The sequence below is a fragment of the Schistocerca gregaria genome, chromosome 6 (assembly GCF_023897955.1).
Source record: "Schistocerca gregaria isolate iqSchGreg1 chromosome 6, iqSchGreg1.2, whole genome shotgun sequence".
NCBI lineage: Eukaryota > Metazoa > Arthropoda > Insecta > Orthoptera > Acrididae > Schistocerca > Schistocerca gregaria.
In genome coordinates this window covers 311,806,194-311,828,337 of record NC_064925.1, presented here as the reverse complement: position 1 = coordinate 311,828,337, position 22,144 = coordinate 311,806,194, and the positions used below count along the sequence as shown (strand labels likewise).

The following is a 22,144-nucleotide window of genomic DNA, read 5'->3' as shown; positions in this document are numbered from 1 at the left end:
AGATATGATACTGTGTGAAGAGTTTGACAGAGCACTGAAAAACCCAAGTCGAAACAAGACCCCGGGAGTAGACAACATTCCATTAGAACTACTGACAGCCTTGGGAGAGCCAGTCCTGACAAAACTCTACCATCTGGTGAGCAAAATGTATGAGACAGGCGAAATAACCTCAGACCTCAAGAAGAATGTAATACTTCCAATCCCAAAGAAAGCAGGTGTTGACAGATGTGAAAATTACCGATCTATCAGTTTAATAAGTCATGGCTGCAAAATACTAACACGAATTCTTTACAGATGATTGGAAAAACAGGTAGAAGCCGACCTTGGGGAAGATCAGTTTGGATTCCGTAGAAATGTTGGAACACGTGAGGCAATACTGACCTTACGACTTATCTTAGAAGCTACATTAAGAAAAGGCAAACCTACATTTATACCATTTGTAGGCTTAGGGAAAGCTTTTGACAATGTTGACGGGAATACTCTCTTTCAAATTCTGAAGTTGTACAGAAACCAGATGGCAGTTATAAGAGTCGAGGGGCACGAAAGGAAGCAGTGGTTGGGAAGGGAGTGAGACAGGGTTGTAGCCTGTCCCCAATGTTGTGCAATCTGTATATTGATCAAGCAATAAAGGACACAAAAGAAAAATTCAGAGTAGGTCTTAAAATCCATGGAGAAGAAATAAAAACTTTGAGGTTCGCAGATGACATTGTAATTCTGTTCGATACAGCAAAGGACTTAGAAGAGCAGTTGAAGAGAATGGATAGTGTCTTGAAAGGAGGGTATAAGATGAAAATCAACAAAAGCAAAATGAGGTTAATGGAATGTAGTCGAATTAAATCAGGTGATGCTGAGGGAATTAGATTAGGAAATGAGACACTTAAAGTAGTAAAGGAGTTTTGCTATTTGGGGAGCAAAATAACTGATGATGCTCGAAGTAGAGAGGATATAAAATGTAGACTGGCAATGGCAAGGAAAGCGTTTCTGAAGAAGAGTAATTTGTTAACATCGAGTATAGATTTAAGTGTCAGGAAGTCTTTTCTGAAAGTATTTGTATGGAGTGTAGCCATGTATGGAAGTGAAACATGGATGATAAATAATTTGAACAAGAAGAGAATAGAAGCTTTCGAAATGTGGTGCTACGGAAGAATGCTGAATATTAGATGGGTAGATCACATAACTAATGAGGAGGTATTGAATAGAATTGGGGAGAAGAGGAGTTTGTGGCACAACTTGACTAGAAGAAGGGATCAGTTGGTAGGACATGTTCTGAGGCATCAATGGATCACTAATTTAGTATTGGAGGGCATCGTGGAGGGTAAAAATCATAGAGGGAGACCTAGAGATGAATACACTAAGCAGATTCAGAAGGATGTAGGCTGCAGTACGTACTAGGAGATGAAGCAGCTTGAACAGGACAGAGTAGCATGGAGAGCTGCATCAAACCAGTCTCAGGACTGAAGACCGCAACAACAGCAACACTATGAACCCTGTTTTGCAACACATTTTAAGGCCAGAAATTTGTGCTGTCTTCTCCCAAAGAAAATTGACTATTACCTTGCCCTGAGATTAGAAAAAATACAACATTAGCGTTGACTAACCACCACCAACTAGTCGAGGAACATCAAGATTATGAGAGCTGTCACAGGAATTAGCCCTCGTTAGTTTAGACTTAAAAAGGAATTGCCACGATAAAGTGTTTGCTGTACACAAATTGTTGTCATTGCAATAAAATGTCGTAGGAGGGGGAAAGAGAGTCTGTCCATTTTACAAAATGGTCTTAGACACACCAGCTTATACAGAAGTGCGAAAGCATATTACAAACACATGTTGACTGCAGTTAAAATACAACAGTTTTTTTTAAATATGCTTTCTAGACACCCACAGATAAGTCTGTACTATCCTGTTCACAAATCACTCACCCTGTTCATTTCTTTATAAGCTTTACTCCAATAGTTTGATGTATACTTCTAAAGTAAACAACAGCTATATAGCAAAACCGAAGATGCCACAGCTTTTTTCAAACTAGGAGCTTTCATGTTAATTTGCTTGATAAAATTTAGATGGCATAATGAGAAAAGCATGAAGGAGATCAGCAGTAGATTATTGTTAATACAATATATAGATAAGGTTTCTGTGATGCCTTTGCCACATTTTAATATATACCAAAACTCATTCCAAATGCTTGAAAATTCTTCTTGATGGGATCTAATGAATGTGATGAATGAAATCGTATTTACATAAAATATATTTTGTTATGCATAGGTACTTTATTCACTGAAGGTGTTCTTGTAGGTAAGGTATGTTAGTTCAACAGAAAGTTTCTAAACGTACTTCTACATTATATAAACAAGTTGAAATTAGAGAATGAAATTTTCACTCTGGAGCAGAGTTTGCACTGATATGAAGCTTCCAGGCAGATTAATACTGTCTGCCGGCCCGAGACTCGAACCCAGGACCTTTGCCTTTTGTGGGTAAGTGCTGTGCCAGCTGAGCCACCAAATAGGGCTCATGGCCCATCGTCACAGCATTATTTCTTTGTAATATAATTGGGGTACTCTGTAATGCATTAAGTGTTCTTGATAACAAAATACTGAAGACAGTAGGAAGGTAAAATAAGCAAAAAGACAAGGCCCAGGTAACACACAAAATGTGAATTTCATCATATAGCAGAGATGGTGAGTTGCAGAAAGGCATAATAAAAGACTGTCAGAAAGTTAGCTTTTGGCCAGCAATGCTTCTGTCAAAAATAGACAAAACACAGACACACACACACACACACACACACACACACACACGACCACAGTCTCTGATAGCCTATCATAAGAAAGTGAAGACGGATCCTGCAGGGGGATCAGTTGGCAGAGGAGTTGATACATGTGAGACGATAACAAAGGCAAATAGAAAGCACGTCATAAGGTAAATGTCGGACAAATCAAAAGCATGAAAATGCTGCCACAACTGTTTTTCATAGGCTTCCCATTCTTCGACAGACTCATCATAAGCTGGGAATGGTTGAGGATAAATTACTGTGATAGTGACAGGCATAATAGGAGGTACAAGAGGCAACACAGCAGGTGATGTAGATTGAGACAGACTTGAAACGGTCAAAACAGAGGCAACCATTTGCAATAACTGGGTTTGATTGTGTTGAGCTGTTGCTAATGCCTCCTACTGTTGACTGAGATGCTGCAATGCTGCAGTAAGAACCCCCCCCCCCCCCCCCTCCCGCCTGTTGATCAACCAACCGGTTTAAAAACTCATCAGTAGCACTGTCAGACATTGTAGGTGTAACAGACAATCAACCAGAGCCTGAAAACCGTGCAAAGAACAGCCCCAGTACAACTTTATTAGACTGTCACATGTACGCCAATCACCATAACTTACACTGTACACAATAAGGCAATGCAAATATATGCAAGCAGTAATAACATGATAACTGAGTACATGTGTAGTGCTGGAGGGTTTAAACAGGTACTCACCCATGGCATGCTGTATTGGAAGTTCACAGTATCGCTCTCTCACAGTGCACTATTGCAGATGGCAACACACTGCTAATGCACAAAGCTTTAAAATTGCACACATCACTTTAGGAATACTGTTACTGAAATACTTCATCTTAGAATGTATTAAATTAAAATTCACTGGTCAAGACTGTGTAAAACAAATGTTTTATTCCATCTCTGTCTTATGTCCTAATCTGTCTGATACCAGAAGTATGTCACATATTGCTTTTCATACTGGAATTGTACTCTGTAACAATTTTTGACATTACAGGCAATCAACATCAGCACTTCTCTTGTATCAAAGTGTTTGATCCAAAAAGCACATCAGAAGTCATAAACAGAACTTTATTTCTTTTTTTTTATGTTGTGTCCGTTCTTACCAATTGCACCAAATGCACTTGTGATATTGGAGAAACAAGTCTGAGGCTGAAAACAATTTGTCAATTTAGAGTTTGTCTCTGTTCCAAACAGAACCTCATGACCACTAGTTTTCTGCATAATCCTGGGCTCTGTTGCTGTTGCCCCTATATTCTTCCTTTTTTTTTTTTTTTTTTTTTTTTAAAAAAAGGATGTGCCAAAACAAAAACAAAACTGTACAGCACAAAAGACTTTATCTCAGCCACACTGGATGGAAGAAACTGTTTGGAACATAATGGGCCTCTTGAATACAGGTTGGAGATTTGATTTGGTTACAAAGCACTGTGGATGCCTCATGGTGGTGATTATCAATAATGTTCATGATTTTTTTCACTGATAGTGGCAGAGTTGTCAATCATCTTGGAACATAGTATGACTGAAAACTATAGTGTCCACATGTACTCTTGCTTTATAACATTAGCTAATTTATAGTTTCTTGACTCAGACCTGAAGAAGGGAAATAGCATTGAAGAAATAAAAAATTTTTAAATCCTGTATCTTTCACCTTTGAACTCTGACAATTTTCTGGCTCTTGCATATTTACCATGATGTATAAATAAAATAGATTGGTTTGATTAATTGTAAATGTTATCTGTTCTCACATTAGAAATGTTGTGACTGATGACGTAAACTCTGAATTACTGTCTAGGTAATATGTATGCTCCGAAGCCAAATTGTCAGATGCTTAACTGGATGCAAATATTTTTTTTTCGTTCTGCAACTGAGCCATATTCCTTTTCCAGATGTTTCCCATATGTTTAGATTCTGAATAACTACCAGTTACATCTATTGTAGGGACAATGTAAGTTTTTGTTATACATGCTTATGAACAAAATTGAGGGCTGGTACTTCAGAATCATGTAAAAGTGTCAAGACAATTGTCAGTACAAAAAAATCTATCACTGTTACTTTTAATATTTCTAGGGTTCCTTCCTCTGTTCATCTGCATTGTTTCATTTTTTTTTAACAAATTATAAATGAACATTGATCTTGTTGCAGTATTCTGATTCCAATTCTGAAGTGTAATAATTGAAATTAAACTAAATCAGAAACATGAACATGGGACAGCAACATCAAATGCACAGAAAAACTCTTAATACATACTCCTAAGGAGCAACTACTGAGAAATCAGGCAGAAATACAGCTTAGCTTTGTGTGTTGACGGGTCACCGTACCTGAGTGGCATCACGTCTAGACTCATCCATAACACGCGAGGGATGCCCAAGCAGTGCATGTAAATATGCTTGCACCATTGTGCAAGAGTGTACCACATATATGAGCTGGTAGAGGGAAGGCACAACTTATTTTAGTTTCATGGAGGGGTAAAGGAAACAAAACACAATTTCTCGCAAATTAAACTCAGGATTATTGAAAAACTACATTTGCCAGTCACCAAACATAGTAGTGGGAGAGCTTTATAGGCAGGCACCTGCTACCTGCAGGGTACTTAACTGACAATAAAGTTGATATGATTTTGCGCATATTATTTTGTGATCAGGCAGGTAATGCTGAGATACACAAGGATAATTTCTATATCCACTTTTTTAGCAGTTTTGACGTTGGCAAATAACATGAGCAGAAATGTTCCAGATCAAAAGTACAATGTTACTGGAAGTTGTTAGAGCCTAGAGGCATACGACATTTTCAGTTGCAAGGAAAACAGTAGTGGATAGTGAAATAGTTCAGAGATTCTACAGCAAATGGCTCTGTACATACTTCCCACTGGTCAATATCTGTGGATTTCTTCAAACTGGTACTGAATTGATACATCTGTATGCGTGTCAAGGGACAATGTAGTATGCCTTTCGCCCTGTGAGATACAGACATACTGCAGTACTTAAAAACATTTGTAGCATATGTAGAATGGCACAACACTGCATGCTAAAGAGTCGACAGCACTTGAAGGATTAAGTATGCAGTACTGGATAAACATCATTATTTTCCCAGTCCTTTCCATTTCTTTTTTTCTCAGTTATATGGAATAATTAAGTTCAGTAGCAATGATAAAATTTTCTTAATAATAATTAAACAGTATGTACAGTTTAATCCAGTCTGACAGTAGTGAAAAGCAGTTGTATTAAAAAAAAAAAAAAAAAAAAAAAAAAAAAAAAACACAGAACTTTATCAGATTAGAAGACTGGAAGAGGTGATACTTTCCACATATCCACTGTCACCCTAATAAATATGATGATGCTGAAATGAAATTCTTATTGTTGTATGCAATTTGTTTAGGTTAGCCATCATCCTCCAATAAGTGTGTGTTACGCAGAATCCAGAAATTTTATTTTTTGGCAAGATGCACGAATAAAAACAAAGTTTTGGGGCAAATCAATGGAATTCCAGCCAACAGGTACTGTCAATCATTATTTCCATATAGTACTGTAATGAACATTTCTGATGTACATAAAAATTGTGTTTTAAGGCAAGGAATTAGTGTTAATATTGTCAGCAGTTGCTGGTGGTGATGATTGTACTGTTGTAGTCATCCAACTTAGTTGATGATTTATGTTCTTAGATTTCTTCTGAAATATGATGTGCTATCACTTTAAGAGAAATGTAGTGGTATGTCTGTTTGCAAAAAGGGAAATAATAGAAGCAGATTACACTCTTCCCAGCTTCGAAAGACAGTTGCAAATTGAGAGTTGCGCTTTTTACTTCTTTTGCCTCTTTATCATTGTATTGACCAACTAAGATCACGTAACTTCAATTTCTCTTCTTTTTATGTCATATTCTATTTTTCCAAGACTCCATCTTCTTTGCATGATGTCCTTACATTTCTATCCATATTGTTCCTGAGTTCTTATTTATTCTGCTTTGAAAGCCTTCTAAATTGAGTGCTTCATTCTTTAAAAAAGTTCCTTTTTTTTAGTTCCAATTCTTTCTATTTCTTTTTTTATTCCTGCAATTCATGCCAATGTTGACTTTTTTCCACAAAAATGGGAATATTGTTTTGTTAACCCATTCATCAATTCACTAGAGGTGTACAAAGAAGAATCACCTTCTCTTTGCTAGTCTGATATTCTCTGCACGTTTTAGTAGAACTCCTCATTGCTCATTTTCCAACCATATATAGTTTCTATTGCACTCATTTTGTTAATAATTCATTTTTCAGGTGCCTCAATTCTGTCCATTTTGTAGTTTATCATTTATCATTCATGGGGATATGAACAGTCTCATCTTAGCACTGTGGTGTAGTATTTTAGCTTAGTTTTTATAGGTATGCAGTTCTTGTTATAGATATTTTTAAGTAAGCTACATGCCATTTCAATTTCATTAAGCCTTACATCTACTGAAAACTTTTCAAATCTACCTCATTATATTGTTTCTCAAAGCTATTTAAATTTACTGATTTGCTTTATTTTGTCTGTTTCTGATATTGTATCTAGTTGGATGCATTTTTAATATAATTGCTGTTATTGGTTTTCAGATTTTGTGAAATATACAATGATTTGCTACTTTCTTTAGATTAGATTTCTTGTTATTTCAGACTCTAGGTGGCTCCTGCACTGTAGGACAAAAAGATTTTGTACAAGTCAGTTCTGGGAATAGGGCAGTCAACAAAAAAGTAAAATCACATAAATTCTTTCATTTTTTAATAATTTCAGCTAGGTTGCTTCCTTGTCAGTCTGTCTATTTTATACAAATTTTGCTATTTATTTCAAACTAACTTCCCAATGAGATAGAGGCTTTAAACTTTCAGCATTACTCAAACCTGGATGACACTGCAATATTAACTCATTTTATTGTGTCGTGTGGTGGAGAGTCTTTGTGTACCTCTGCTTGTACCCCCATTTCCTTTCCCAGTTGCGAATGTTTCACAGTAAGAATGATTACTGGTGAGCCTCCATGTTAGCTCAAATCTCTAATCTTTACTTTCACAGTCTTTTTACAAGAAATGCTTATTCGTTGACACAAGTGAAGAGAAACTAAAATTATTCTGAAATATACCACATCTTTGTTGTAATCTCATCAAAATGCTTGAAACTGATTGAAACATTTCACACACAAGACTAAAAAGCAGAAAATATTTATTTAATCAAAAAGCTTTTGAATATAACAAATTTTTTAAATGGACTGAAAGTATAAAATAATTTATTTTAGCCTCATAGAGATAGTCTTAAAAATGTGTGCATGTGAATTTTTAATAGCTAGGACAGTACTTGTAAAATTTGAAACAAAAATATGGGACAAATGAAATAGATAATAGTAAGAGATATAGAGTGTAGTCGTTGAGCAAAATCTCATCACAGTTCACATGTGGAGTGCAATAAAAGTGTTTGTGATGTTGGTGGACTATTGTAATGTTCTGACAACTTAAAGTGTGAGTATGGATCTGGGTTGTATCAGCTTATTCCCCCAAACAACCATCCACTTCTTTACGAGATGACTTCCTTGGAATTTTCAGCCACTCTTCTTTACTGAATAGCTGGCTGCTGAAAACCCTCTTGACTTCTTCACTGTTGAATAACCCTAGGTACAGGAATTTTTAGACTTTTCTACTTATGAAATAAGTAGGCAAATTACCTGTACTTTTCATCAACTAATGGTGTATTCGACCTCCATACACAATAAAAATTTCACATTCCACATGAATATGTAACTTCCTGCGAGTCTCTCATACAGACGTTGGAAACAAATTGAGCTACTGTTAAAAGAAAGTTGGCTTAGATACCATGACCTTTCTTATAGCCAAACTATATAATTTTATGTATTGAATGCTTATATGTTGTTTAAAAGTTTTCTGTGTCAGACATGTCACTATGTATGTAAAGCCCTCTATTGGTTAAGTTCTTACGATCAGTGCGCACCTACATAAGATCCTAGCGACCGACCCAACAGAGGGCGCTGTTCATTGATCTGTCACTTTTTCAGCTGTCATATAGACATTTTATCTTTCATAAGTAATTTATAGGTTGCCATAGGCAATGTATTACGCTTTATTAATTGTTGACCGTAAATTCACCATAAAAAAATAAGGGCTCAGACCTATACTCTTTGTATATTTTCTTTTAATAATTTTACATGGGTAACTGCATTCATCTTTTAATGTATCACAATTGGTTTCTATGATAGTCATCAATTTTAATAAGTCTGCTACATGCATTTTATCTAACGTGTTTTTATCAGATTATGTTTTTGCGTAAATGATGACAACATCTAAGTAAGCCCACAGTAGCGACATCTACGGAGGGTGTAGGTAAACAGGTTTCTGGATGCTACTGTACTTCAGTAGCTAGTTGTCAATAATCACTATGTGGACGATGTGGCCTATTCTACACCATACTTTAAACCTATGTGACGATGCTATGCTCATTATATTTATATGTTTTGATGATGCCATTATGGCTGTATCACTTTAGGACATGGTGTAAAAAAAGGTACGTTATACCATAATTTATCTGTACATTTCCCTGGTGCATGACAGTATATTGTGATACTTATTGCTGTTTTATGTTAAAAGACACACTGCTTACTAGATGTACATATTTATATATATATATTAGATCTGAAGATGGTCATTACAGACTGAAATCGGTCATTGTCTAAAGAACTAATTTGTGATCAGAGACTGGAATAAAAAGCATTTTACAGTATTGGATCACTGTTTGTACATGCGATTATGTCAGAGACTGGAATAAAAAAGCATTTTACAGTATTGGATCACTGTTTGTACACGCGATTATGTCGCAGTTGGTGGAATTTAGAGTTTCACTCTGAGCATTTGATTGAGAATGTACTAAGTATAGTTCTTTACTGAGAGTCACACTCTGAGCATTTAAAGCTTCACAAGTTTCCATTTTGGGGCCCTTACTTTTTCTTGTGTATATAAATGACTTTTCATCAGTAACATTACCAGATGCCAAGTTCGTTTTGTTTGCCAATGATACAAAAATTGCAATAAATAGCAAATCAAGTGTAGTCTTAGAAAGATCAGCTAATACAATATTTGTGGACATTAATCACTGGTTCCTAGCCAATTCCTTGTCACTAAACGTTGGAAAAACACACTACACGCAGTTCAGAACTTGTAAGCGGTGTCCCACGAGTATATGTCTAACATACGATGACAAGAAGATAGAAGAAGTGGACAGTGTTAAATTCTTGGGATTACAACTAGATAATAAATTGAACTGGGAGGAGCACACCACAGAACTGCTGAAGTGTATTAACATATCTCTGTTTGCAATGCAAATTTTGTCAGACATAGGGGATATAAATATGAAAAAGCTGGCATACTATGCTTACTTTCATTCCATAATGTTATATGGGATTATTTTTTGGGGGAATTCATCAAGCCAAGCTAAAGTTTTCCGGGCACAAAAACGTGCAGTAAGAGTTATATGTGGTGTGAACTCAAGAACATCCTATAGAAACCTGTTTAGGGAACTAGGGATACTAACTACTGCTTCCCAATATATTTATTCCTTAATGAAATTTGTTATTAAAAATATATCACTTTTTCAAACCAACAGCTCAATTCATGGAATCAATACTAGAAATAAGAATAATCTTCTCATGGATTTAAAGTCACTTAGTCTTGTACAAAAAGGTGTGCATTATTCAGGAGCACACATTTCAGTAACTTGCCAGCAGCCATAAAAAGCTTAACAACCAATGAAATTCACTTTAAGAGAAGCCTAAAGGATTTATTGGTGGCCAACTCCTTCTACTCCTTTGATGAATTTCTCAGTAAAACCAACTGATTTGTATATAACGTCTGCACCTTTTCAGTGCAGTAATGTGTTCATTGTAAATAAGTGTTATAGTAGTTGTATTACATGTTTATTACCTTATAAAAAATAAAAATAAAACTTTTTAATTTTAAATTCAGTACTGTAGTATTTGTAAAATGACTCTTCATATAGTGTTCATTAAAAATGATGATCATTCCACTTGGGACATGTGGAATGGTACATTACCTTATTTGTTTTAGTTGTAAATATTTACCATGTATTGTTGTTTTTCTGACATGTTCCACATCCTGGAGGACCTCCTCACGACGGATCAATTGGAATGAAAGTAAATCTAATCTAATCTAAACTCTGGGTGTTTAATTGTGAACTTAATGAGTTTAACTTAAGACTTTAACTTCAGACTTTGAGCTTTGATTAAATTTATCAACTCAGCTCAGTCAGGCACTTCTTTGCCAATTTTCATGACCATAGCAGGGTCTTGAGTTTCCCCAACCTGTTGTATATTTTCCACACTTTTATATGCCTCGCTCTTGTAAGCATATAATACTACCTTTAAATGTGATAATTACACAATAAAAGTTCACTCTACAGTATCTTGCACCAATTTGTACTAAAGTAATCAAGTTTTGTTTCACGTTTACCCGGTGTAGAATTCTCGTTGCGTTGATGAGCAGATGTGGAGGCAGGTCAGCACCGGTAAACAGCAGCTGGTGCCGGCAGCGTCAGATGTGTGTTGGTTTCCGCATCTGTGTCCCCGCAAATTATGTGAGAGCTGTATACTCCCCGCACTGGATCTTCTTAGCTGAAGCATACCATGCATACTTGTTATTAGACAAATATATTGAATCTTCTTTACTATTTTTATCATTGTGAATTTTTCATTTTTTCAATGTTTTTCCATTTAAATTTCACTCCATTGGATACTTGAACATATTCCAATGTCTCGGAGTAATTCCCTTGTCTTATTATGTTTGGTTGCTATGACATAACATAACAGATTCCTCTCTTGTTTTTGACTTAAAATTTCTGTTTTCTCGGTCTTTTCACACAGGTCACGACATTCTATCATTCTGACGGCTTAAAGTGTGAGTGTGGATCTGGGTTGTATTGGCTTATTCCCCCAAACTACCTTCCACTTCTTCACAAGATGACTTACTTGGAATTTGCAGCCACTCTTCTTTACTGAATAGCCGGCTTCTTGACTTCTTCTCCATCGAATAATGATAGGTACAGGAATTTTTAGACTCTTTCTACTTATGAAATAAGTAGACATACAAACTTTACTTTTCGGCAACTAACAATGTATTTGACCTCCATACACAATAAAAATTTCACTTACCACATGAATGTGTAACTTCCTCCAAGTCTCTCTTACAGTTGGACGTTAGAAACAAATTGAGTTACTGTTAAACGAAAGTTGACTTAGATACCATGACATTTTGTAACATGAATCTTAAAATGAGTGTTACCTCTAACAAGGTTGTCTACTTTTTCAACTGTTCTTGTTTTAATGATAGTCAGTGACACAATAAGCACAGAGCTGCATATAAACTCCTTGGTTCTTCTTGACACACTCACTAAAACATTTATGGATTGCCCAACAGGTACTTGTCGGTACCGTCCGACCGCAGTGTCTACTTTCTTTCCGCAACTGATTTTAAATCTGCACACACAAACATCTGACGCACAGAAGGTAGGATTCTACCATCCCACACTCATATCCAGAATATCATGTGTTTGAGACGGTAGAAGGCTGAGTGGGTCTGGAATTTACTCAGAAATTCTCGAATCACTACAATATTTGTGTCTCAATTACCAGTTGCTTGCTCCCTACCATTTTCTTTTAAAATTTTAAAATTATTGTTTTAGCTATTAAAAATTCACAAGCGCAAATTTGCAGGACTATCTGTATGGAGTTGGGAATTTGCACAGAGCCTGGAGAAATTATTTCATACTTTTTAGTCCATTTTAAAAACGTGTTATATTAAAAAACTTTTTATGGAAATAATTTATTTTTTCACTAATTTTTAAAATGCCATGGTGAATTTATTTTTTCTTCTCATACTCCTAATTATTTAACAATAGTATGGAAAGGATAGATTGCTACTCACTACATAAAGGGGCATTGAGTCGCAAACATCTTAAAAATATTGTAGAAAAGAGGGGAGAGAACTTCCAGAAGAAACAGTCAAGAGATTATTACAAAACCTTTGGGAGACATCTTAAAAAGTAAGAGTCCCCAACATTGATGCTGAGAGATAAGTCAGGAAAGTTGGCGCATAGTAATCAAGAAAATGCAGATATCCTTGCAGGGATTTTCAACAAACTTTTAAATAGTGATGACCCACTGGAAATATTTCAAGCAGACACTGAAGCGCCTATTTTAACCACCACAGACCTAATAGATCCTCCAAATATCAGTGAGAAACTAAAAAATTGCAAGGCATGTGGTGAAGACCATGTTTTTGCAGAAATCTGGAAGAATGCTGGAAAACCTGTGGCCATAAATCTCCACCAACATATAATTGAACTGTAGATCACAGAGAAAATTCCAGAGCACTGGACATCCATTATTTAAAAAAGGAGATAGAACCAACCCAGATAAGTACAGAGGAATAAACCTAGTGGACTGCGTATACAAAATTTTCTCCCGTATAATTTACAATGGGATCAAAAACATTCTGGAACCACAACTTGGAGAATATCAAGGAGGATTTCGACCATACAGAAACAAATAGTTATTCATCTCATTCATAGATTTTGAAAAAGCATATGATAGTGTTCATAGACCCACAATTCTAAAAATTCTTAGATCATATGGCCTCCATCCCAAACTGGTAAGACTCATTCAGCTAACTTTAACTAAAACGAATTCACAGGTTAACTTTAGAGGAGAAGTGTCGAAAGCTTTAACAATAAAAACAGTACTCAGACAAGATGATGGATTGTCCCCTTTGCTTTTCAGTGTGGCCCTCAATTACATCATGACAATCTGGCAAAAAGAAAATCCATGTTGTTGTTGTTGTCTTCAGTCCTGAGACTGGTTTGATGCAGCTCTCCATGCTACTCTATCCTGTGCAAGCTGCTTCATCTCCCAGTACCTACTGCAACCTACATCCTTCTGAATCTGCTTAGTGTACTCATCCCTCGGTCTCCCTCTACGATTTTTACCCTCCACGCTGCCCTCCAATGCTAAATTTGTGATCCCTTGGTGCCTCAAAATATGTCCTACCAACCGATCCCTTCTTCTAGTCAAGTTGTGCCACAAACTTCTCTTCTCCCCAATCCTATTCAATACCTCCTCATTAGTTACGTGATCTATCCACCTTATCTTCAGTATTCTTCTGTAGCACCACATTTCGAAAGCTTCTATTCTCTTCTTGTCCAAACTAGTTATCGTCCATGTTTCACTTCCATACATGGCTACACTCCAAACAAATACTTTCAGAAACGACTTCCTGATACATAAATCTATATTCGATGTTAACAAATTTCTCTTCTTCAGAAACGCTTTCCTTGCCATTGCCAGTCTACATTTTATATCCTCTCTACTTCGACCATCATCAGTTATTTTACTTCCTAAATAGCAAAACTCCTTTACTACTTTAAGTGTCTCATTTCCTAATCTAATTCCCTCAGCATCACCCGATTTAATTTGACTACATTCCATTATCCTCGTTTTGCTTTTGTTAATGTTCATCTTATATCCTTTCAAGACACTGTCCATTCCGTTCAACTGCTCTTCCAAGTCCTTTGCCGTCTCTGACAGAATTACAATGTCATCGGCGAACCTCAAAGTTTTTACTTCGTCTCCATGAATTTTAATACCTACTCCAAATTTTTCTTTTGTTTCCTTTACTGCTTGCTCAATATACAGATTGAATAACATCGGGGAGAGGCTACAACCCTGTCTCACTCCTTTCCCAACCACTGCTTCCCTTTCATGCCCCTCGACTCTTATTACTGCCATCTGGTTTCTGTACAAATTATAAATAGCCTTTCGCTCCCTGTAAAATCATGTAAAATCTTGAAACTCTGTTCCAAATTAAAAATGAGAGAAGAACCGATCCACCCCTCAAGACTGAACAAATAATTATTAGAACATGCATCAGTAAAAAATACCAGGCTGATGGAGTCTGGAGAATCCTCCCTAATGAAACTGTCTATTGTGAGATTGTCCCAATCACCAGCACAATGAAGAAGAAAATAATCTCATATTTCTTTCATGTCTTACGGCTGTGTGACAACAGGATTCTAAAACAACTAGTGATGAGAAGTTTCGAAAAGAAGACAGGAGGACAGTGGGTCAAAGAAATTCAGCAAGATCTTGAAGTAGTCAGACTTAGAGTTACTGATGCAGAGAACAAAAACAAAATTAACACTCTCCTTATATGAACCATAAATTTTCAACAGAAATGATGTACAGAAGACCAGTAGAGACTTCAGATGAGTTAAGAAAATTGTGTCCAGAAGAAATGAAAAAGTACTGGGCTGCGTGCAAGAAGCAAGTAGTCCAATCTTCAAAGAGAAAGTGAACATGGAATGACTCAAGTGGTCCAATGTGGCCAATCAAGTTAATAATAATAAAAAAATCCCGTAGCAGCCTGAATACCAACATGTGAAACAAAAATTCTATGAATTTATGCACCAACCTAGTAATACAAGGGACAGTTAAATGAAAATGAGATGGATGGAAAATAGTAAGTACACTGTTTATTATTTCAAAAAGTAATTGCAATAACTATTAATAATTTTATCCCACTGTGAGCAAGGTGGTCAGTGCCTTCATGGAAAAATGTTTGTGGTTGCCTACGGAACCAAGATTATACCAAGGCATGCACCTCTGTGGCTGAAGGAAATTGATGGTCATAAATATCTTTCTTCAGAACTCCAAAAGTATTTTAAATTGCATTGGAAGAGTTCGGCACTGTGTGGACGACATGCAGGGGCTTCCCAGTGAAACTTCTGCAGTGTATTTGAAACAACCTTGGCAACATGTGGTCTGGCATTATCCAACAGAATGATGCTGTCAGTCAACATACCTGAATATTTCGACTTATGGCATTCTTCAGTTTGTGCAAAGTGTCTATGTACCATTATGTGTTAACTGTGGTGCCTTGTTTCAGAAAGTCAATGAGCAACATGCCCTTGCAGTCAAGAAATAGGTCATCAAGACTTCCCTGGTGGTGGCATGCCTGTTGTTCCAACGAAGCTGTGAAAGTTTCACTGGGAAACCCTTACACATCTTTCATACAGTCTCAATGTCTTCCTATGTGATTTCCATATTTTTGCAGCCCTGAAGAAAGATATTTATTGCTGTCAGTTTGCTTAGGACGAATAGATGCGTGCTTGGGTACAATATAAAAACAGTTGGTTCCTTAGCTAGATGTTCAGCACCAACAATAAGCGTAATCGAAAGAATCCAACAGCAAAAAATGGAAGGGCTGTTCATGGTAATCCTATTGTTCAAGAAGCCTTTTAAAAAAGTATGTATGAAAAAAATTATTTTCTCATTACAGTTGGGATATTACATCTTAGCTCTATAATGCTGTTCAGAGTGATTATCCCATTATGAGAATGTCATAAAATATCAGTGGAATCAGCCAGAAATCTTACTAGACCCCAGCAATAAAAAGAAAAGGATAGATTGCCACTCACCATAAAGATGACTCATTGAGCTGCAGACAGGCACAACGAGAAGACCGTTACATGTGTAGCTTTTGACTAAAGCCTTCTTCAGAAAAGAAAACACACACAGCCAAGCACACCTCACACACAAATGATCACCATCTCTGGCAGCTCGGACCGAGCTTCTGAAGAAGGCTTTAGCTGAAAGCTAAATGTGTGACAATCTTTTCGTTGTGCCTGTCAGCAACTCCATGTGTCATCTGTACTGTGAGCAGCAATCTATCCTTTTCCTTGTGTTGTTGATATTCCAACCTACATTTTCCATTGTTTGTTTTAGGCCTTAATGTGTTTTCGTACATCTGGTTTATTTGTGCATGATGTAGTTTGTGATTTTCAAATTTTTCTATTGATTTCATAAATCACTTATATAAAAATTGAGAATAAGGTAACAACAACGAAAGACTACAGAAACTAATGAAGGAATGGATGAAGGCATAGTTAATACCAGTTTTTTTATTTTTAATTTTTAAATAAGGGGACAGGTATAGTTTGCCAAGCTACTAACATGTATCAGTATTGTCAGTTTGTTCTAAAATGTTGGAAAGTGTATTATGCTTATTTGTAATGTTTTTATAGACCAAACAACTCTTCTGTATCAGCACAGGTTCAGCAAGCACTAATGAAGGAAAAACAGCTCTCTTTTTATTCACAAGATACAGAACTATATATCACAGGACCTGAATTCATGCATGTTTTCTTGAAAATCACAGGGCCTTCAACACAGTTTGTGCACTTCTACATAACAAACAACATACTTGATTGTACCTTATTAGTGTTTGAGTGACAGACCACACCAAGCAAGGTGGCACAGTGGTAAGACACTGGATTCATATTCGTTAGGACAGTGGCTCAAATCCTCATTCAGCCATACAAATTTAGTTTTCAATTATTTTGTTAACTCACTTAGATCACCTGTGTGAATGGTTCCTTTTGAAATGGTGCAGTACTTTTCCTTCCTCATCCCTCCCCAATCCATGTTTCTGCTTTCTTTTATGGCCTTATCAATGGGACATAAAACCATTCATATATGTGACGGAACTGAATACTTCTTAACAAACACAACTTTGTATATTGTTTTTCATGAGGTGTCATTGGCTAAAAACAAAAGTAGCATTTGCCATGCACAGACAATGGTTGCTGAATGCAAGAATGGTAATTCTTGATAAGGCACCTCAACAGCCCAATGGGGTCTCCCTTTCAGTAATACTATAAGACTTGAAAATATGTGTGTGTGTGTGTGTGTGTGTGTGTGTGTGTGTGTGTGTGTGTGTGTGTCAGAGTCTTTTACGGGGCATACTTCAATTAAATCTTCTTGGTATACAGTGACAATAGCTGAAACAGCTATTAAAAGCTCAAGTGTTTTATTTGAAGTGATATGGCCTGTATTGATCATGAGTGACCATAAAATTTACAGAAGTGTACAGTTCTCCTTATTATGGTCAAGGCCTCCAGAAGTATATTTGTTGTTTTAGTTATTTAAATGGAATACTAATTATTTTGTTAACTAGACTTTTAACTAAACTCCTGCAAACAAGGCAGCATGTTTCATGTTAAATAAAAATTGAGAGCATTGCAACAACTTATCTCGGTTAAAATGAGCCTGTAGAGGTGCAAAATTAGTCTTTTCTTTTAAAAAATCTTGTTGTACCCAGATAATTAGAATCTAAATATGTTCTCAGTCGTGTGCATGAAGTCAAAATATGCAATTCATGCTTGAAATATTACATTAATATATCTGAAGTATTTGGAAACAGTCAACTGCAGCAAAGGTCTCAGGTTGACCAATGGACAGATGAGCTAACAGCACTATTGGTACTACTTTATAGAGATGATATGCTGTTCCTTAGTTCTCCTGCAGGTGAGGAACACCATCGCCACTAACACAATCACAGTAACTTTAGTTGTGAACATAAGGAGTGAAATTTCTTCATTTCAGTGTTTTTCCCAGTCACAATAGTTCTGTCCTGGCAAAAAAGAAAGACTGTGAAAAAACTGTGTATCTTTCTATGGAAAAGATAATGTAATTGAATAGACATGAAATAAAGTAGAGAGGATATAAAATGTAGACTGGAAATGGCAAGGAAAGCGTTTTTGAAGAAAAGAAATTTGTTAACATCGAGTATAGATTTAAGTGTCAGGAAGTCATTGCTGAAAGTATTTGTATGGAGTGTAGCCATGTATGGAAGTGAAACATGGACGATAAATAGTTTGGACAAGAAGAGAATAGAAGCTTTCAAAATGTGGTGCTACAGGAGAATGCTGAATATTAGATGGGTAGATCACATAACTAATGAGGAAGTATTGAATAGGATTGGAGAGAAGAGAAGTTTGTGGCACAACTTGACCAGAAGAAGGGATCAGTTGGTAGGACATGTTCTGAGGCATCAAGGGATCACCAATTTAGTATTAGAGGGCAGCGTGGAGGGTAAAAATCGTAGAGGGAGACCAAGAGATGACTACACTAAGAAGATTCAGAAGGATGTAGGTTGCAATAGGTACTGGGAGGTGAAGAAGCTTGCACAAGATAGAGGAGCATGGAGAACTGCATCAAACCAGTCTCAGGACTGAAGACCACAACAACAACAAGAAATATACTCACCAAGCAGCGGCAGGAGAATATACGTATAAAAGTATTTAAATTTGCAAGCTTGCAGAGCCAGTGGCCTGTCAGAAGGGTCGAATGGGAAGGAAGAAGGTTTAAGGAAAATGAATGGTGAGGTTTAGGAAATGGGGAGAGTATGGTATAGTCGTGCAGAACATCCCATATCAGGGGACACTTACTGGCCAGGATGTGAAGGAATGGCCTCTGGTGTCTCCCCCCCCCCCCCCCCCCCTTCCCGCTCTTGCCCCTCCTCTTGCTTCAAATTAAGAAATAAATGGAGCACTCAAGTGTTTTGAAACACTTGTGGATCTCCTTCACTTAGGAATGTTTCTCTGATTGTTTCAGTGATTAATATCACACTACTTTCTTTCCATTGATTCTCTGTCAATTTTTTAACCATTAAAAGTGGTGTAAAACTATTAAAACAACAGCCTCAAAAACACAGTCAGTTATTAAAAGTGTGATTGGTTTTGGCCTTTAGTAGTCAGACATCTTCAGATAAAGCACCACCCAACTGACATTGATGATGCTTGGAACAGCTCTGCTGACCCCCGTTGCAAAACTGTGTGATCGAGACTGACAGATCACTGTCTCCTAATAATGTAATCTAAAAAATGATATTCTGAATTTAAATGTTAAGGCCACACTACTGCCCATTAAAATTGCAACACCAGGAAAATGTGTGATCGAGACTGTTTTTTAATAATTTTACTCAACTGACCGATCGCTGTCTCCTAATAACGTTATCTAAAAATGACATTCTTAATTCAAGTGTTGTAACCATGCTGCTGCCCATTAAAATTGCAACACCGTTAAAACAGCAACTGCACAAGTAGTAGTAAGTCCACGTACATTGTGTGTATAAAGGTAGATTATGCAGTGGGTTTTTCATCCAGAAATGGTTTGTTTGTATGAAGAGCATGGTACACTTTTTATGAGGAGGAGGAACATTACCAGCTCATGTCAGTATTTGATAGCTTCAGCATTGTAATTCATTGGTTCATCATCCCACAACACTGCTTGCCATAGTTGTGACACTGGTTTCCATCTGATCAAGTGCTTGGCCAGCATTTTCTTGGGTAACTGTCTGAGTCTGCCGAGCACTGTTGGCAAGTGGGGTGCACTCAACTATTGTGAGACCAATTGTATGTACCTGATTGAGAATAGTGGCTCTGGTCGCAAAAACTCACAATGATTGGGAGAACAGTATGATGACCACATGCTCTTCCGTATGTGCATCCAGTGACACCTGACAGCTGATGATGACACGGCAGTTAGTCAGTACCATTGCGCCTTTCAAGGCCTGTTTGGATGTAGTTACAGTTAGTATCTGTTGTGTAAGGCCAATTCATGTCAGTGCACATCTGAGATTAGAGCTATAGTTGCTGCCAGAGGTGGCAGCTGTGTGTACAATTTTTTGCACCCTACACACCACCAAATCGTAAAAAAATTTAATTGTGTATTCTTCCTACTATACTCTATGCAGAAGACCTGTCTTCTGATGTTAATAACCAGCATTTTATATCCTGTTTTCTAATGTTAAAACATGATCTACTTGGACCATATTGCGCACATCTGTTGAGTTCATGCCTATTCTGATATCACATTGAAAGTTGGTGTAAGGGACAGTTGTGTTGATCTGTAGCTCATTTAGGGTTCTTTTATCACTACACCTTTTTGTAGATGTACCTTTCTTATTTTATATATTTGTTTATCCATCCATAGATAAAGTAAACTATATGGATGTTGTCAACACATAAATACATAAAATACAGACACAAAGACACAAAAATGTACATGATCACATACCTATACCAGAGAAGGAAAGTTGCTACTTACCATATAGCAGAGATTCTGAGTCGCGATAGGCACAATAAAAAGATTCACACACTCATAGCTTTCGGGCCTTTGTCAGCAGTACACACACGTATACACACGCACACACACTAATGCAAACGCAACTTGCACGCACGTCTGCAGTCTCAGAGAGCTGAAACCAGCCCTCTGAGACTGCAGACGTGTGTGCGAGTTGCGTTTGCGGCGTGTGTGTGTGTGTGTGTGTGTGTGTGTGTGTGTGTGTGTGTGTGTGTGTGCTGACAAAGGCCTTAATGGCCGAAAGCTATGAGTGTGTGAATCTTTTTATGGCGCCTATCGCGACTCGGCGTCTCCGCTATATGGTGAGTAGCAACTTTCCTTCTCTGGTATTGTTACATTCCATCCTGGATTTTCCATTGTTTGATTACATACCTGAATAGATATATACATTTCTTGTCTTACTGAGCTACATATTTGAACATTGTATTTCATTGTTCTATTGAACATATTGTAAAATGCCTATTAATTTCAGTAATTAAACATTACCACAATTGTCAACAAAATTTACACATCAGTTTGGATAATTCTTTACAGTATAATAACAATTTTCTAGCAAATAATTTTTTGGTGTATTCCTGAAGACATGTACTTCAATTTTGTCTTTGATATCTTGTGGTAGTTTGTATTATAGTTTAATTCCAGTATACAGCACACTATTTTGATTTTTTGTTTTGTTTTTTCTGTTGAGATGTAAGTGGTGGCTGGATCTGGTTCCATGTTCATGTATTTGCAAAATGTACTCAAATGGAACAGTAAATATTCCCATAGATTTAAACAACTCAGAGCAGTGAGTTCTCTTGCTACTTTTTGTCACATTTTGTACAGCAAAAAATTGCAGCTTAAACATTGTTTGTCTGTTCTGCTCATTTGTTCCACAGAACATTATGCCATAACTCATCACAGAACGAATATATGCGAAATTTTAGTTGTGCATCCTTTAACTCTTTGAGTTATTTTTGGGTTTTCTGCTTATGTGGAAAGTATTACTGTAAATGAAATGATCGTATGGCATTGTTGGCCGGGAGATCCCATGCGGGGAAGTTTGGCCGCCTTATTGCAAGTTCTTTTTAGTTGACGCCACTTCGGCGACTTTGCGCGTCAATGATGATGAACACACAACACCCAGTCATCACGAGGCAGAGAAAATCCCTGACCCCGCCGGGAATCAAACCCGTGACCCCGTGCGCGGGAAGCGAGAACGCTACTCCAAGACCACGAGCTGCAGACACTAGTACTGTTCTTTCTTTCTTTCTTTCTTCTTCTTCTTCTTCTTCTTCTTCTTCTTCTTTTTCTACCTATCTGCATACATACATAGGTGTTTCTTCTGCTGTGTGTTTTAGTACCCTTGGTCTCATTTCACTTAT

The 22,144-nt window shown here is 36.9% G+C and overlaps 1 protein-coding gene across 4 annotated transcripts in view; it reads left to right on the top strand.

The window, feature by feature from the left end:
* LOC126278384 (oxysterol-binding protein-related protein 3-like) overlaps positions 1–22,144 on the top strand; it is a 277,416-nt gene that overhangs the window by 206,930 nt on the left and 48,342 nt on the right. For all 4 annotated transcript variants that reach the window (XM_049978472.1, XM_049978475.1, XM_049978473.1 and 1 more), the window contains one exon: positions 6,153–6,270. In XM_049978472.1, coding sequence (XP_049834429.1) covers positions 6,153–6,270 — 118 coding nt within the window. The remainder of the gene's footprint in view (positions 1–6,152; positions 6,271–22,144) is intronic.